General features: G+C 39.6%; 1 protein-coding gene across 7 annotated transcripts in view; it reads left to right on the top strand.

Moving 5' to 3' along the window:
* LOC138741075 (rho guanine nucleotide exchange factor 12-like) overlaps positions 1-19,080 on the top strand; it is a 143,800-nt gene that overhangs the window by 89,176 nt on the left and 35,544 nt on the right. For all 7 annotated transcript variants that reach the window (XM_069894588.1, XM_069894586.1, XM_069894587.1 and 4 more), the window contains 19 exons: positions 191-280; positions 362-472; positions 699-797; positions 1,413-1,455; positions 2,813-2,915; positions 4,721-4,861; positions 5,929-5,961; positions 8,136-8,253; positions 9,021-9,129; positions 9,208-9,408; positions 10,000-10,144; positions 10,393-10,440; positions 11,335-11,525; positions 12,011-12,157; positions 13,748-13,833; positions 14,610-14,735; positions 15,717-15,831; positions 17,613-17,719; positions 18,934-19,011. In XM_069894588.1, the coding sequence (XP_069750689.1) occupies positions 191-280; positions 362-472; positions 699-797; positions 1,413-1,455; positions 2,813-2,915; positions 4,721-4,861; positions 5,929-5,961; positions 8,136-8,253; positions 9,021-9,129; positions 9,208-9,408; positions 10,000-10,144; positions 10,393-10,440; positions 11,335-11,525; positions 12,011-12,157; positions 13,748-13,833; positions 14,610-14,735; positions 15,717-15,831; positions 17,613-17,719; positions 18,934-19,011 (2,091 nt within the window). The remainder of the gene's footprint in view (positions 1-190; positions 281-361; positions 473-698; positions 798-1,412; positions 1,456-2,812; positions 2,916-4,720; positions 4,862-5,928; positions 5,962-8,135; positions 8,254-9,020; positions 9,130-9,207; positions 9,409-9,999; positions 10,145-10,392; positions 10,441-11,334; positions 11,526-12,010; positions 12,158-13,747; positions 13,834-14,609; positions 14,736-15,716; positions 15,832-17,612; positions 17,720-18,933; positions 19,012-19,080) is intronic.

The following is a 19,080-nucleotide window of genomic DNA, read 5'->3' as shown; positions in this document are numbered from 1 at the left end:
TGTACTAGCCAGGACAGCAATACAGTGGCCATGAATCATTCCGAGGCAAAGGCCTATCTTGAACAAGTGAGTACAAATAGAGTTTGAACAATAATCTGATGGATGTTCTGGCAGTGGAAGCTGGTGTCAGTGAGATATTTGACTAATTTTTGTAATGAGCTGACTGATCTTTGTTTCTTTCCACCTGAAGGATTCGCTTTCCTCTGGGCTTAGCCCCCCACGAGTTGCAATGCATATAATCGGTGCTGAGGATGACGATTTTGATACAGAGACTGAACCGGTAGGTGTCCATTGCAGGTTAATTTGCCCATGGGTAATATAAAGCTACCTTGATCTTAATCTTGGTCTGTTCACTTTGCAGGTTGACATCCAGTGCAGCTGTTTCCAAACCATTGATCTGGTGAAATCCAGGCCTGCACATTTGGTTGCATTTTTGCATCATGTTGTGTCACAGTTTGAAGCGGCTCCATTGGTAAGGATCATGGACTAAGATGGGGTAAAGATATTGGGTAGCCTTAGCTGTAAGGATGATGATGGTGGGAACAATTGGTGCTGGGGTTCATGTGTAGGGATGGCATTGGGGTTTGGGAAGGCTCATTTTGGTAATAGGGCAATGAAGGGAGCTGTTCATCTCTAGTTTTTGAGATGTGCTGTCCTTGTAATTGTTAATAATCGGTAGTATATTCTTTTATACACAGCTCTGTTATCTTTATGGCGATCTCTACAATCACACAAACTCAAAGGATCATCGACGAATGTTTCTAGACTTTTGCCACCTTTTCCTGGAGAAGGGTTCGGTGAGTCACACAAATAACTGCTGCAACATTTTCTTTGTCTTGGAATTGTCCTGATTTCTGCCACAGGGATTCTGTGCTTTCGGAAAGGACTTGAATATTATTGCTTATGTCTCATTATACTTGGGATGTACAGAATTATTTTTGGCATCCCTCTACAATCAAAAAGATGAATAATATTTTCCCTGTAGGCTTCCATGGAAGTGAATAACCTATGTACAACTCAATGACTCTACAACAAGGCTGAGTAAAAGTATGGGTTCATTACCCATGGAGATGGGGAATCTTCCAATATACTGAGCAGAGACCAATTTTAACACTAATTGTCCTAAATAGGAGCCAATGGAAATCTGGACTAGGAAGGGTTTCTATATTATGACTCTAAGAGGTGGGTGGGAAGCACATTTCCATGGTCAGTTGTGGATGCCAGCCACATGTATGTTTTCTGAAACAGCGTTGTTTCTTGGTACCTTGAACCTCACAATTATAAAACAATATACTGTATTTGTCTGATATTCACAGTTGTGGCTGCAAAATTATGTGTTTGCAGGAATTAATTATGTTTATGCCACTTTGCTAACTGCACACTTACTCACTGAATTCCTGCTCTTTTCCCAGAATCTCAGAGTTCAGGTTCCAGAATGGATCAGCCTCGAGTTAGGTAAGTCCCCAAACCCAATAAATTTCCAAACCTATATTCTGGTGCATTCACTACCTTGAATGAATGCTTGGTTATAGGAAGAATGAGAATGCTGTTTAGTGGTACATAAAACAACAATCCAGAATCTTCCAACTTCAAAATGAGATTCCTAATCGGCTGTTTTTGGATGTAGTTGCTCATTCTTTGGTATCCAGTGCCACATGGATTCAGATTTCTGGGTAGGCAACTCTATATTAACTTGCCAATTTTTTTTTAGCAACACCTCTTAAACCTGTGACTTTGAACTCCTAAAAGAACATGGTCTTCAGAAAAATAGGGGTGTCACCGATTGCAAGTTACAGACCATTTTGAAATGTCAAATATTCTTTCATCATCACTGGATCAGCATTCAATTTATCAGAAGTGTGGTAGCCTCCGCATCACAGGGGCTAATCTAAATTCTGGAGAGTGCTTGTAACTATCTTCTCGTCCACCTTTAGCTGTACTTAAATCTTGGCATTGCCAATAGCAGATGCATTCTAAAAACGAATAAAACCAAATCCCTAGGTCTGGGTACTTCCCTGTGATCACAATTCCTATTGCCACTGAACAGATGGTAGCATTATGATCAACCAACTGTGCTCAAACCACTTTCCAATTTAAGATTTATTTTGAATCAGAACCTCCAATACCATTCAGAATATTGCACTCTTGGCAAATGTGTCTCTGTACCAATTCACTGTTCATTTTAATCCACTGAGTGAAATAGTTGCTCAGGATTGCAGCTATCAGTTTTGTTTATCTTTAATGTTGGTGATGTCACTCAAAGTGGATGGGTCAGTTGGTGCTGTATCCACCTGTTGCATGAACCTATCTCCTGTGACACCCACATTTACGCAATATAGAGGATCAATAAAGTTGACGCTCTGCACTTGAGAATCATCCCATGTTGGATCCTGAAGCCTGTTGTTGGAATGTTGACATTTACTGCTCTCAAAAGACCATGAAAATGTTTTTAAATTCTCTGATGGTCAAAGAAATTGTCTTAAATACTTGCAAATAAAAATGATAAAGTGCTGGAAATAAATTAAAAACTATGATTTTAAAAAAAAAAAAAAATGCACGCCTGGTATGTGCTCCTATGGCATCAGACCTCCAGCTTGTATCTGGTTCACGCAATGTACAGGCGTGAAAGTTGGAGGCAAGCTCACCTCCAAAGAGCATGTTTCTAGTGTAACTGTACAAAACCAGGAACATGAGGTCAGGGCAACTTGGTTTCAGGGCTGTAGAGCATACAGCCTGAATGAGGTTGTTTCAATTGTTGAATGAGCAATAAAAGTGTGTCAGAATAATTGTACTCTTTCTTCAATCATTTTAGAACGTAGAAAAGGAGATCTGTCTGAGGAACTGCAGCGTAGCTGTATGCAGGGAATGCAGGAGAGTGTCCTGCCTGATGTTCAGACCCATCTAGAAGATTTCAGGTAAATACAGTTGACTTAAACTAACTGGTAGAACAGGTCACGTACAGCAGACCCAGTCCGTATCACTGAATTTGCCTGCCTAAGGGAAAAAAGATAAGCCAACATCAACCCCATTTCACTTCTTCATTGGGTTCCATATAATTTTGCATAAATATTTTTCACTTTGAGCAAAAACGTTTCAGTTTTATGTTTACCAGAGGAAAGGAATAGTATGGTCACACTTTGTCTCTGTGCCATCCAATTCCTGTTCTTGATGATTTTCTGCTGTTTTGTGGGGAATATTTGTACAATAAAATCTTCATTATCTGGCATTCAATCAACCGGAAACTCAAACAACCAGCAAAAAAAATTGAGGAAATCAATTTTTTTTTTGAAAATGAATGAGAATAAATAAAGTTTTAAATAAAAGTTTAATACTATATCAGTAAATGTTCTCCAAAGCAACACATAACCCATTGGGAGCAAACATTGAGCAAGCATAGCGCCCTGTTTGTGCCTCATTTGCAGCAGTAGTTTGAATAAAGTTTCTATAAAGATGTGTTTGAATAAAATGGTGGTACCCTGGATGAAGGGCCAGCCAATGCCACTCACCACTGGGATGACTCTCCCAGTGCGGGTTAGTAGCTCTTTGATTGCACTGTATTTGCTTTGCTCAAGAGACTGCCGTAGGAAATCAATGACTCTCGCTGTTGTGTCCTAGTCAAGCAAGCTCACTACGTAGTAGTAGCAAGTGTTGTCGGCGGGGATCTGTCGAAGGTGAAACTGGACTTTGGCCTGTTTGAACCACGCATGTGGGTGCGACGCCCAGGACGTTGGCAGGTTGAGTGAGACTGCATGGAGAGTTGCTTGGTCCGTCATCTTTGGGTCCAACTGCCGGTTGGGCCTGTCAGGGTCACCAATGTGGCGTGCACACTATGAGAAGCGTAGAGTAAGATCAACATGCACACAATCGAGTCAAGGTCAAAGATTGATTTATTGCTCTGCCTCTGACGACAGGAGTGACGTCATTGCAGTGCCGGCCTCCATCTGGCAGGTATTCCCGGTGTTGCCCGCTGTTTCCCATCGTGCGGGAGGTTTCACAGGGCTATGGCTGTTGGTCCCTGCAGGGACCTTGCGATTGCTGCATTTGCCAGCCTTTTTGTGAGCCTGGTCATGACTTGGTTCGCAGACCGCTACTTACTTTACTTACATGGAACAAACTTAATTGCATGAATATCTAAACATTAAACATTTTACTCTATTTTTGGTCACATTCTTTGAAAACAATTAACTGTTGCTCCATCTACAGGTTCCTCCCTCTCCACGGAGCTGTCAGAAAGACAAACGATAACATTATGGATAATTTCACCCTCCCCCATCCCCATGTCTATAGATAAAGCTTCTGAACAGAGCTACTCTTACTAAGCAGGGATAAGGAGACACTTTGAAAGAGTCACCCCAACAAACAAGTGGTATCAACCAACTTTTCATCCTGGGCAATGCCATTGCTGTTTCATGCAACTTTATTCAAACAGCTGCTATAGTAAAGCACTCTGATGGCTTGCTCCTATCTTCACCAATGGCTTAATTTCTGCAATTTCAAGCTTGCATATTTTTTACCTATTATTTTATTCTTCTTTATTTTTGTTGATTTTATTTGCCGTTTGCTTGAAGTCCGGATACCAGGGGTTTTACTGAATGTTACTTGTCAACTAGCTGTCTGTTTGGCCTTTCCTTTGGGATTTTATTGTGGGGTAACTGGTTCCAAGGTTTGACTGAGAACATTAAATGTAACCCTGGTGTTAATCCTTACCTGTATTCCACAGACAAAAGCGGAATATGGGAATGACAATCGGAGAGAATGAATTGGCAAAGTTAGACGCAGAACGAATACGAGATCGCGGAGCAGCAGAGCAGAAGGAACGGGTGTGCGCAGAGCACCTGCTACAGAAGATCGATGATGTCCTGTAAGTGACATTTTAAAATCTAGCCTACATGTGATTAATTTTGCTGACTTTCAGTCTCAGCCTTTCTGGTAACAAGCTTTGGGAAGATAGCTAAATGCGGATGGTGTAGTTCATTTGGATTCCACAGAATTCATGACTATTACAAAGCCATGCAGTAATCAGCTCAGACTTGTACAAGTTTTCAGTGCTCTCTGGACTAATGAATCGTATTAGTTCCCCACAATAACTTTTTAAGATTTTTCTTCAGATTTCTCTTCTTGCTGTGTTAACAGCACTTTCATTCTAAATTTCCAACTCAGAGCCAGTATTGAAAATCCTGACAAATGTAACTGTAGACTTTACACTATTTTATTTCTGTACCTTGTATTGGAACTATCAAGTTCTTGAGATTTTTTTCTGTGTTGCAACTCCATTATTTTCTCCTCTGCCATTTTTATTGCATTTTAAATCTGATATACTCCCTCACTGGACATTCTAATTTTCATGTCTTGCCAATATTTTGCCCTCACAACTATAAAAACAGATCTACAATTCTAACTTTGGTCAGTCATTTTCGTTACATTTTTTATGTTGTGCCTGCAATAATGCCACATTCCTCCATTCATCATCATTTTCTTTTCATCACTATTTCCCCAAATATGTTGTTCCCAGGATTATTAAGGTCTATTCTTTAAACCAGGTCTCTCTTGTTGCTACTGTATTTCTTGTGACAACTTGAAAATATCTCCTTCTGGGCCTTGCCTACCCATGTCATTTGCATTTATTCCCTTGCACCAAACTCTTCTCATCACTCTGGCTGAACCTCCTATTTCTCTTTGGCCCAATATTGCACATATGCACCTTGTTTCTTTGAGTTCTTTTAATTCAGATACCTTCCCAATTACCTTATTAAATGCTCATGCATGGCCACTACTTGACCAACATATTGGTTCCAAACTGTTTTGGGGCAATCTGCCCATTAAACTGGAAATTGTAATGCTCAGTTGTCGTTGATTGATTGGACCTGCTGGACTTTTTGTGATTGTTCACGTTGTCACATTACTCACAAATTATTTTTGGCTTTTTAGTGCAACCTTGTCCCCTTCTGAGGAAGAGAAAAGGTAAGTTTGACAGCTTCCTGCTCATTAAACCCTCTGCTGCATAACAGCCCAACTAGCTTCTGTTCAATGTGCACACCCTATATTTTCAATACAGGTGGTATCTCTCTTTTCTGGTGCTCTGAGGTCTAGAAACTCCCATGGTCTGGCACGTTATTATAGAATATTTTATTTATGAATTTAAAACCACAGAAATTCAGATATATTACTATAAATCAACTTCTAATACTAATATGTGTGTGTTTGTTTGTCTATATAAGAAATAGAAAAATAGAGAATTAAGAAGAATCCCCTCCCCCTCAATTCTGTCCCCCCCCCCCCCCCCCACACTAAAAAGAAAGAAAGTATAGGACAAGAGATTCACAACAGGAATACTCTATATTATAAAGCTTCTAAAGTAAAGAGACCTTTAGGAGACAGGGAATGTCTGAGTTTCATTTAAATATTCATACCGGCTCTTTGTAAATATGAGCACCATATTTTTCAAAATGTATAGTATTTATCTCTTAAGTTGTAAGTAATTTTTACAAGTGGTATGAAACTCCGAACTCCTGTATGCTACCTTTGCATACCTAAATCTGCATCTGATTTCCAAATTATAGCAATACATTTCTTAGCAATTGCTAAAGCAATTTGTACAAATTTCACTTGATACATATTCAATTTTAATTTAGGTTTAACTTCTTTAATAGCCCCCAATAGAAATAACATTGGATCCTGTGGGAATTTAACCCCCATTATCTGCTCTAACAAATTACCTATTTCCATCCAAAGAGGTTTAACCCTAGGACAGCGACAAGTAGAATGTAAAAATGTACCGACTTTCTGTCTACATTTAAAACATAAATCCTAAAAGGTATGGTTCAATCTACTTAATTTTTGAGGTGTCAAATATAACTGATGGATAAAATTATATTATATACCAACCTATATCTCACATTTATTGTACTTTTTATACTTTGTCTACACAACTCAATCCAACTACGCTCATCTATTTGTCTCTTCAAATCTATCTCCCATCTTTGTCTTGATTTATGAGCCCCTACTATCTGGGCTTTCCTTTGTAACAAATTATACATCACCGAAATAAATGTCTTTAAATTTCCATTACATATCAACGACTCCACCTCTCAACCATGACCAAAATTATTCCGTTAAAAAGTTCTTAACCTAATAATAACAAAGTCGGGTATTTTCAGATATCTAAAACTTCCTTCGTTCTACAGAAAGTCATTAATTTCCCTGCTTCATAACAATCCTCAATCTTCTCAATAGCATGACATTGCCAAATCCTTAAAAATAGATTCCCCATAGAAAATGGAATACATCTATTTTGAAATAATGGCATTTTCCCTGACATCAAACCTCCTCCCCTAATCTCTTTATCAACCTTATTCCAAAACTCAATTAAATGCTTCAAAATGGGTGTTTCTCTATTTTATATCAACAATATTGAATTCCATTTATAAATAAAATCTTGCGGATTTTCTTCTCCTCTTTTACTGAGTTCTATATTCACCCAAGCTGGAATTTTATTTAAATCATGCATTACATTAACAAATTGCAACTGGGCTGTTTTATAATAATTCATAAAATTGGTGAGTTGCAAACCTCCCAAATCATACTTCTACGTTAATTTCTCCAAGGAAACCCTCACCATTTTTTGGGCTGGCACATTTGAATCTGCTATCATTAGTACAAACTCTTTACAGACAGTGCGGGACTCGAACCCTAGTCCCGATCACTGGCGCTGTAAAGGTGTTGCACTAACGGCTATGCTAATCAGGCTGCCCCACAGTATTATTTCCTATTTTAAGCTTTGTTCTACCTTTGATATGTTTACATAGGGGGTTCCCTTCGGGGTCAATTTCTGTTTTCTGGCATTTTCTGTGGTCTGGCAATTGCCAGGTCCCAACGTCGCCAGATTAAAGACGTTCAACTTGTACCTTTGTTTCTCACATTGCATGTTTTAATCACTGAAAACTGATACTTTTCAGCTAAATTTAAAGCTTTCTGAACCTTTCACTTACCTGTGAATAACTGCTTCACCCTAAAGGTGTGAAACCAACTTGAACCCCTTACCCGCTAACAAACGTGTCCTGTTTTTGAGCAATAGTGTATTTATTCCTTGTGACTGATATAGTCTCCTACATTCACACTCTTTCTTTCTGTGGCAGTAATTCTGTTGCGGATGTGATTCTCATGTATATGAAGCAGCTTGGTGTAAAAGTAAAGGATTCGAGGAACTTGGACAGAGATCGCAGGTTACGGGTTGCATTCTTCCCAAAGAAGAAGGTTTGTGTTTATGCATTTACACCTTGTTGTTTGAGGCTAGGAATTGGAAATTGATCTGTGAAGATGAATGTTTGTCATTGTGAAAGGAATGGCAGTGATGTGGGCAAGCTCAATCTGCATGGCACTCGGCTTCTTGTGGAATATCCACTGCTCTAGCAGAATGGAGATTATTCCATTACATAGTATAGTTGAAAGGACTTGGAGATTCATTTGCAAGTGCAGTAGCTGACTTGCTTTTGTGCTGAAGCATTCGTGAGGCTAGTTGAGTTAAGCTTCTGTGCACTGGTGATCTCTACCAAAGAGTTGTTGGTGGGAAAGGCCAGTGCTGTAGCATGCAAGGGAAAAATGGTCAGGACTCAGCTGGGCTGAGTATTTGTTTAGGACTAACTATTTGGATAGAGATTCTGTTAATTCTAACATATGCTTGAAACAAATTGGCTACAATTCCGAAATACTGCAGTTAATAATATGAATGGGAAGGTGAGATGCATACAGTTCTAAATTGATAGGGGATTAAATATTTTAATAGGATTGGGGGTTGAGTTGCAGTTTTGGGAGTTTGGATTGTGGGAGGAAAGTGTTTGGTTTTGATTTAGAACAGTAAATGGAGATGTTCTTCTTCCTAAAGCTAGAAGAGTAGATTGTTTTGTTTCAGAAGCAACAAATTATGTGATTTTTGCAAATGGTCTTTGCTTATCCAGTACTGATTCTTGCTATCAAGATGTGTTTCTGCTTCATGTCTCATTCTGTCTTTGCACCACCACCAGCCAAGTATAAAGAAAGAAAAGGAAACCGTAAAAGATGATGAGAAAAGGAAACGGTTCCAGAGCATTCTGGACCCCATCCGCCGCACAAGCAAACAGGATCGTAGTGCAAGTAAGTGCTGAGCGCCATTTGACTATTTTCTTTAAATATAGTAGTGACTGGAGACTGATCTGTTCCACCTTTGTTTAGTTGAAAAGGCTAAGTTACTGCACCAGAGGCAAATGGGACCATACAGCCGATCAGCTTCTCTCTCTGACCATAGTGAAAGATCAAAGTCTATTCCGTTTCTCAGTGAGGGAAGTGATGCGAGTTACCAGCCAGTGGTGATTGGCTCACCAGCACCACCTACAGCCAACACTGTCCTTGATGGGATCTCAGAGAACGATACAGGTATTAAGAGATGCAGTGCAATCACCACAAAATAATTTGTGCACTATGACTGTAGCAATGCCTTCAAAAGGCTCTGCACCTGCTAGCACCCTCTCTTTGCCTGCATGTGACTCTGCTTTTCTTTTCCCTTCTCTTATTCTTCTCTGTGCTCCTTATTCTCCTCCTATCTTTTCTTCTCTTCCACACCGTTTTCACCTGCTCCCATTGCATTCCTGCTTTTTTAAAAAATTGTTCCTGGACCAATTTCTGACCCTTCCCTCATTCATTCCTGCTTTTTAAATCTGTTTTTGATTCAACCTGACCCTTTCCCCTCCCTCTCTCACCCCACCCCTTGCCCTTTCTTGTGCAGACATCCATCAACCATTGGCTTTGTGGACCTGCTATGCCCTTGTCTGTTCCTCTTGCAGTTTTTCTCATTTTTCTCTCTTGTTCTGCTTTTCTTTTCTCTTTCGCTATGTTTGTGATTGAAGCAGAAACTACGTCAACATTTAAAGAGTTTGAGAGATGGTTGATGGAAGTGGGAATAGAGTTGCGTGTTCTTTTAATTTCCATACAGTTCTTTCTGTCTTTAATTCTTTCTATTCTTCTCAGATTTGGCACTTGCAACTCCTGCAGCATTGAAGATGTTGACAGACAATTTATTCATTGGGGATTCCAGCACTTCTACACCAAAGTCGGCCTTTGAGCTTTCACCCCCCCTTGATCAGGTGATGGAAGAGGACCGAGAGTCAGAAAAGTGAGTAATTCGTGATCAATGTTAGCAATGCAGTTGTAGTACAAAATGCATTTGATCAAATGAAGCAGGACTCAACGCAACTGATGTCTTGGAATATCTCCGGGATCCATTCCTTGTGTTGAGAGGAGATTGATTCTGTTGGAGAGCATTATTGTGGGTTAACTGTTTTGCGTTAAGTGCTGATGGTTGAGGGTGACTATGGAAATGGTTATTTATTTACCCGCTGTCTAATTTGTGTTGCCTTTCAGAAGTCTTGAGACTGCTACACCGCCATGTACTCCTAAACCAGGTCGTTGGTGAGTTTCCAACTAATCTGCGTTTTGTTAAAATGAGCAGTGTAAAGATGTGATTGTGGATGCTGATCTGCCACCATAATTTCTCCAACTGTACAGGAATGGTGACTATATTCCCTCTGTAGAAAATTACTCTTCTTGCACATCTCCTTTCAAATACTTTGAATAATATTGAGGGCCAGTACTAGGCTAGAGGTCTATCTGAAGAACTGGTGGATACTGGCCTATTTGTAGCACCTGGATACTAATGTGTTATGACTGATGTCTAATGTTGTAATTATAATTGTAGATCTATCACTGCATAAAACTCGTGCAGCACTGGTGAATAATTAATCTGCTTCGTACACATCAGTGGTCATAACAGTGAGCAACTGTGTTGCGTACTGGTATTTCACTGAGATGCAGTATTGTTGGATATCTGTCTATTGACAGATCACCCCTGAAATACAATTCTGCTATTGTCATTGTGTAATATTGAGGTAAAATTATTGGTAACAATAAGTCTGAACCTGTATAATTCCAACTTCATGCCCACCAGTGCTGGTGTAAGATAATTTTCAAAGAATGAGCATTGTTTTAATTAGGATTTCTCCAGTGACGTTACTAGCAGTATAACAAGGCATCATCCGCAAATTGATGTCCCAAGTTCTCTGTCACGTTCCAGGAAAATTTGGTGGGGAATTTGATCTTTACATGCTGGCAGTGCAAGTGTATACAGCTGAATAGCTTCTCATGCACGTCGTAAAGTGCAAGGAGAGCCATTCAGCCCTATATGAAAACACCTACTTGGTTCGTCCCATTCCTCGCTGTTTCTCCCAGCCCTACAATTCTCTGGCCAATCATTCTATACTTTGGTAAGGAATTCTCAGTGATTTATTTTTTGGTCCCGTTTCCCAGGGCGGATGGGCATGGTTATGGAGCATGGACTGAGGCTGGTTCTCAGTCCCACTCTCTGAGTCAGGCAGAAGACGATCAAATGCACTTGTCGGATGTGGAGCAGGACCCAGCCAATTGGCAGCAGCTGGTTAGTCGAGATGTCCTGTCTGGCCTGAAACCACATGAGATCAAGAGGCAGGAAGTTATTAACGGTAAGGCATCAGTTGTGAAGGGTCAGGAATGTTCAGGTGTAGTGTGGACTCTCTGGTTTGGGGACAGGCTATGATGATTCAGGATTTGAAGAGGGAGCATGTTGGGGATTGATAGGATGTATAAAAGTAGATTCAGAGGAACGTGAGAAACTTTTGAGATTGAAAAATGACAGGAGATTCATTGGACAATAGGAAGTGTCTGGATGGGTAGGAAGAATGGGAAGGAAACCTTGGACAATCCCAGCAAAGAGATTGAGGGGGGTGGGTGATAGGACATGTCAGCAAATCTTGAAGCTTTAAGATTCAGTTACATTTTGAGGCAATGCAGATGGTTGTCTTCACAGAGTATATTCCTAAATTTTATTAATTTTCAGTGCAGTTTTTGGGAATCCAGATATGGATGTTTACTATGAGTGGTGTTTCTAATCTTCATTTCTAGCATTGGTCATAACTTTGTATGTCTTGTTTTTGATTATTTTGTTCAGAACTTTTCCACACAGAACGAGCTCACATTCGAAAGCTGAAGGTGCTTGATGTGATCTTTTACCAGAAGATGATGCGAGATGGCAACATACCAGCAACAGATGTGCGAAATATTTTCTCCAACCTTGAGGAAATCCTCCAGCTTCACGGTAACTGTTAAAATGGGTGCTTTGGGACCCAGCATTTATGAAAGTAAGGTTATCAAAGTAAAGGAATTTGTTGTCCAGATGGCTTGGGTTTCTCAATGACTATTCGGAAGCCTTGAATTTTGAGATGGGATTTCAGATCCCACCTAGACAATTTATCAGATAAGTCTAGAATTAAAATCCTTTTTATGATGTCTTGAAGACCCTTGATGTCCTTCAGGGTACAAAATCTTCCATTATTATTCTGGTTTGGTCAAATGAATGTCCAAACCCACCTTTTTAAATGCCCTCTAAATCCCCCAACTTGCCTCCCAGATCAAGGGACAAATAAAGTTGGAATGTTGGCCAAACCAACAGTGTTTACATTCCGCAAACCACTTTTGTGGTAAGTTAAAATGAAAACATTTTTGAATTTCAGTATTAGTCCTATTGCTGAAATGTGTGAAGTCCTGCAGCTATAACTGAGTAGACGGGAACTCAAGCCTAATGACAATGCACAACAACGATCGGGAGAAAGAAAGTGCATTTCAGGGCCAGCTGTGTGATGGGAAAACATGATTGCTAATAATGAAAGAAGAAAAAGGATGTGGAATTTCCAGTGAATACTGTAAAATCCAGATTTGATCTCCTTAGGTTTGAGAAGGTTAACAGCAGATTTTCATTGACGTGATCTAAATATTGAAGAGTAGCTCAGGTAATGAAGGATCACTAACACAGGACAGCAAATTTTTTTCAAAAGGTTTGCTTCCTGAAAAAAAAATTGGGGATTATGATAAGGCAACTTCAGATTTGCTGTATCACAGAGGAAGTTGGACAAACATTAAATGAACTTTTATTGAATTTATCATGTTTAATTGCATAATGATGCTGACACGTTGCTAGTTCAACTATGTTTTACCACTGATTTTTGTGTACATGCCTCTCGTATCAGTGTCCAACAATAGTTGGCCAGCACTGATGGATTACAGTTGCCCTGCTTTTCCATAGTCGCAATGCTTTGGTGAAACCTTTCACCATGTTTGTCACTGATTGTACCAAGAACACCAGGGAAGAAGCCCAAGTGTGAATACAGAAAATGCATTTTCAATGACATGGTGCACTTCATGGTTTTATATGCTTGAAACCTGTTGTGTCAATCAACTGGATGTAGTTGTATCTATGGTTTATAAAATAGGTTGTATCTTAAAAAAAAGTACACATAGAAAATTTTTAATGTGATTTTTGTGATTAACAGCCCAAAGTCCATAAAATACACCAAAAAGTATTCAGGAAGCAAAATCTTCAGAGGGGTCAGATTTCAGGGAATGTGGAGAGAAGAGGATAATTTATGATCTAGAATGTCCTCATGGAAATGCTGGTGAAAGCAGATTGAATAATAACTTGGGAAAAACTAACTGAATGCATTTCTGAAAAAGAAAATGGGCAAGAGTATGCTCATTGGTAGTTCCTGCACAAAGACTGTGGCAACACTGGAGTAATGGTTTGAATGGCTTCCTCTGTGTTGTATGTACTATGATCTTCTGTCCTGGATCAATTTAACACATGGTGATTATGAAGTAATAATTCATAGGCAGATTTCCTTTTTTTTTCCAGTTTCATTAAATGAACAAATGAGAAAAGTCTGGAAAAGAAATGAAAATTTTGTGGTTGATCAGATCGGAGAAGACTTGCTGAGCTGGGTGAGTGTCCATATATGAATTACATGGAATTGATAATATACCAGATCTGTGAGGGCAGAGCATGGTGGGGGGGGGGGGGGGGAAACAATTCTGTAGTGTAATATTTCTTGGATTTTAGTATGGGTAATTAATGCACATTCATTAAAATTGGGATCAAAAAGAAGACCCTGATCTGACAAGTTATGAAAAAGCTTATTGGAGTTATAAGAACATAGGAAGTAGGAACAGGAGTAGGCCAAAATTGGCCCATCGAGCCTGCTCCGCCATTCAATAAGATCATGGCTGATCTAATTTATGACCTAACTCCACCTACCTGCCTTCTCCCCATATCCCCGAATTATGGGGTCAAAGCTGCAGGATTCCAAGATCTGGAAAGAAGTAATCATCACTGATGATTGCAAAGTCTCTGATTCCTACGATAGCAGGCTAACTACCAAGGTGCTGGAAAAAAATCTACATTATCCTGCCTTGGACATCTGTAACTTTTCATTGTTGCTCGATCAAATTTTTGGTCCCCACAGTTAGATTCAACACATGGACTTCAGCATTTTAGTAATATCCAGGACAGGGGTACTTGATCGGCAATAAGTGCTTGCCTTGTCATTCTCAAAATTCCAAGACCTCTAATTTATGTAAGATTTATTTTTATTCTCTTTGAAGCTCGTCTTCATTGTGTTAATCAGTATCTTTCTCCTGTCCAGTGACTAGAATTGTTATTTACCTGTTGCCTGGTGCTGCTGGACTCCTGTCTGAGTAATTCCTATTTTCTTTTTCAGTTCAGTTGCTCTGAAGAGGAGAAGTTTAAACGGGCTGCAGCCACCTTCTGCAGCAATCAGCCCTTTGCTTTGGAACTGATCAAATCAAAGCAAAAGAAAGATTCCAGATTTCAGGCAATCATTCAGGTGAGATCAGTCTCCTCCAAAGCCTTGAATTAATTCCAAATTATTACATCTTAAATTTGTACATGAATAATCAACAAGGATGTTAATGCGATGCATCCAGAGCTGGAACCAAAATGCAGAGGTATAAATCAAATTCGATGGAGAGTAAGGGATCCACATGCATTCACTTCAAATGCCCCAGGTAGGCACACTCAGGTTAAATACATTTTGAAGGAATCTTTATTCTGTCACCATTTAGCATCTTGGAGTATACCTCCATACCAGTTCCAACACAAGAGAGCTGCACATCACTACTATCCCAACATTCAGATCCCATCAGATAATTCCACTAATCCCATTCATCCTCTTAATTTTGCTGTATTCCTGCAACAACTCCTTCGTTGTGTGCATTCTATCCCTTTTGATGTTTTTAACAACTTGCCTAGGCTAAAGAAGAACGTACAGAAGCCTCTTACCATCATACCTTTGGGATGTGGGAAGAAGCAAGTACATTCAGTCAGAAAGAACATGAAAATTCCACACAGCATTCAAGATCATAATTTTACACAATCTGTAGCTGTAAGATGGCATTACTAACTATCTATATCACTTTGCCCTCTGGTACACAATGGGTTGGAAATGGAATAAAGCTTGCTCTTTGCTGTCCCATCTTGCGCTCCTCTCTCTATACCAATTACTTCCCTCTGCCTTGCAGGAATTCCATTGGATAGAGTGGTGTTGTCATTTCAAATTGTAGGACATTGAGGAGGGAGTTCTGATGATCTTGTCAAATCTTATTGTGTAGAAAATCTACACAAGGTCCAGAAACTGCATAGTGAAGGTGTACAGACACAGGAGAGATCTGTTTTAGTGTTATTTCATCCTAATGAATGTGATTTTCTAGCAATTAGAAAGAGATTTGAAATAGAAATGGAGTGATGACAGAAGGTATTTGCAATGTTGCACACAAATGAATCTTGCTGACAAAGTGATATTTTGCAGGAAGCACAGAGTAACCCACAGTGCCGGAGGCTGCAACTTAAAGACATCATCCCAACTGAGATGCAGCGTCTGACCAAATACCCATTACTTCTTGAGAACATTGCTAAAAATACAGGTAAGATCAATCTGAAGTCATTCAAATAGAACTACCGGGTTGCACACAAATCTTCTGGAAAAAGGTTAACAGTGATGTGATCAGAGAAGGATATCCTCTCAGATAACCATCAGTTGTGTTTCATTACATGCCCTACGCCATAAAATGTGTATGCTGTGAGCATGAGTAGATAATGTATGAGAAGCATTACTAATGGCACAGATATCACTTGAAATGCGCATTTGACGTTAAGTAGGAGTATTACCCAAAGTGTTATCAGAAAATCTCCACTGATGCTAGTCTTGTTAGTAACCATCTCAAGATGCCATAGGAGCTGTGTCGTTTTTAAGAAGTGATCCTCCAATAATTGCAGGTACCCACTAGAGAAGGGGCAGTGTTGGATCTACTTGGGGAATGAAATAGGGCAGGTGACTGTGGTGTGTGTTGGGGGGCACTTCAAATCCAGTGATCGTGGTACCATTAGTTTCAATATAATTATGGAAAGGGATAGGTCTGGTCTGATGATGAAGGTTTTTGAGTTGGGGAAAGCCAGATTTGATGAAATGAGAAGGGATTTGCAAGGATTGGTTTGGGCTGATTTATTTTTTGGGTAGGAGGTAGAGGAGAATTGGAGGGCAATTAAAGGTGAGATTTTGAAGGTGCAGAATCTTTATGTTCCTGTAAGGATAACAGGCAGAGCCAAAAGTTTGAGAAAGGCGTGGTTTTCAAGAGAGATTAGGAAGTTGATTTGAGATAAAAAGGGAGGCCTATGTTAAATACAGGAAGCAAGGTATTGGCGAGATGCTTGGAAAATACATGGATCGTAAAAAGAAGCTGAAGAAGGAAATTAGGATAGCGAAAAGAAGGTATGAGGTGGCTGTAGCGAACAGGGTGAAAGTAAATCCAAAGGGTTTTTACAAATATGTGAATAGCAAAAGGAGGTTGAAGGATAGAATTGGTCCACTAGAGAATCAGAGCGGACAAATGTGTGGAGAACCTAATGAGATGGGGGAGATATTGAATGAGTTGTTTTCGTCGGTGTTCATTAGGGAGAAGGAAATGGAATTGTGTAGGATAAGTGAGGCAAAAGGGGTAATTATGGAAAATTTAGAGATTAGGAAGGAGGGGGTTTTGGAACTTTTGAGGCATATCCCAACGGGATTTTCCACAGAAGCTAGGAAGGATATCAATAAGGTAGAGAGGGTGCAGAGAAGATTTACTGAAATGTAGCCTGGATTGCAGTATCTAGAATGCAAAGAAAGACTGAGTAGACTGGGTCTTTATTCATTGGAGTGTAGGAGGTTGTGGGGGGATTTGATAGAGGTATTTAAAATTATGAGGGGGATAGACAGAGTAGATGTGAGGGTAGATGAGATTGGAATGAGGGGTCAGAAGTTAAAGGGTTATGGGGAAAAAGTTTAGAAGTAACATGAGTGGGAGCTTCTTCACTCAGTGGTGGCTGAGTGAAATTACCTTCTGGAAGAGGTGGTTGCAGCAGGGTCAATTTTGTCATTTAAGAGAAGGTTGGATGAGTGTATGGATGTGGGGATTGGAGGGTTATGGACAGACCAGGTAGGTGGGACTAGTGGAGTTCACTTAAATCTGTGCGGACTAGAGGGGCCACGATGGCCTGTTTCTGTATTGTAATTGTTTTATGGTTATATGGTTATAAGTAAACCATAACACTGGAAAAAAAATAGAGGTTGAATGTTAATTTCATTTTAGAGGTGCTTTCATTTAAGAGCTTTCCCGGTGGAAGATAAAATTACTTTCTGTAATGAGACAAGTCCTCTTGTTCTTAGATCCAGAACAACATGAAGAGAAGAAGAAAGTGAAACAAGCAGCAGAATGCTGTCGTCAGATCCTGAACTTTGTGAATCAGGCTGTGAAGGAAGCTGAAAATAAGCAGGTGAGTGTTTGAGGTGAAGACTTAATGCATGAGACCTTGTCCTGCTGCACAGATATGTTGTTTGAGTGGAAAGACTCTGCATTGATTCTTGCCCTTTACATGTGGTAGATTAAGTGATTCCTAAGTTTTTCCATGAGCCTCCTAGGTAAAATATTGTAGATTAATTCCATAAATCTGAAATAAATGCTTGTTTGCAGGCTACTGAGGGGTTGGGAGAATAAATTTCATGGACCTCAGCATTTATCAAGTCAGGATAATGATTCAGCTATGCAGTATGGAAACAGGTCTAACTCCACTTGCTGACTAGGTTGGCCAGTTGAGTTGGTTGCACTTGCCTGCACTTGACACATATCCCTCTAATCCTTCCCAATCCATGTACCTGTTCAAATGTAACTGTTATAATTTTACACCTCTCTGTCAACATCCTTTGACAGCTCGTTTTTAATATGCATTATGCCCCCTCCCCCGTGTAAGAAAGTTGCTTTTTGGGTCTCTTTAAACCTTCTTCACCTCATCTTAAACCTGTGCCTACTAGTTCCATCTTATAACTGAAGCCCTCCAGTCCTGGTAACAAGAAAGGGGTTACAAAAGAGATCTGCCTCGATAAATGAACATGAAACATTCTCTCTCTATCAATTTTATCTATTTTGTGGTAATACATTTTTAGATTGCAAATATATTTTATTAAAGACCTTGATAGAGGATGAGACCAACTGTCTCTCATAATTCATTGACAATTTAATTCATTGACTTTGCATCAATGTCACCCCTTGGTTTTTTTTGACTGATATTGTCATTCACTGGATGCATAAAAGGATTGGCAAGTAAGATAACAAAGACTTTTTACTGTTTACTGTGTGGAGTATATTTCCTCATGCAAGAATTGATTTTTTTTTAAAGTTAGATTTCCTCAGTTGACTTGTATGAAATTCTCCCACTCTGAACAACTCCACACTTCTCCACTTGTTTTGCAATTAGATTATTTGGACACATCAGAAATTGACTCCATTTTGACAGGAGGGTAACAGAGTTATATAATCAGTCACACAACAGAAGCAGCTTTGACAACCTGAGATTCACAATGAAGCCTCTTATCAAAGAGCCAAAGGCTATCATTTAAACCTAAATATATGTCAGGACATCACAAAGCTTTCTGTGCTGTGATCAATCCAGTATTTTCTTGTGAAAGTTAATGGATTCTTTCCTTGTGTCAGCGGTTGGAAGATTACCAGCGCCGCCTGGACCTGTCTAGCCTGAAGCAGTCAGACTATCCGCTAATTGAGGAGTTCCGGGTGAGTGATTAATGGAAAAAATATCAAAGCTTCCTCATTAATCATTTCACATCTGAAATTTAATAATAA

This window comes from Narcine bancroftii, chromosome 8 (assembly GCF_036971445.1).
Source record: "Narcine bancroftii isolate sNarBan1 chromosome 8, sNarBan1.hap1, whole genome shotgun sequence".
Lineage (NCBI taxonomy): Eukaryota > Metazoa > Chordata > Chondrichthyes > Torpediniformes > Narcinidae > Narcine > Narcine bancroftii.
The sequence above is the reverse complement of the archived record's forward strand: the minus strand, read 5'-3'. Positions and strand labels throughout refer to the sequence as shown.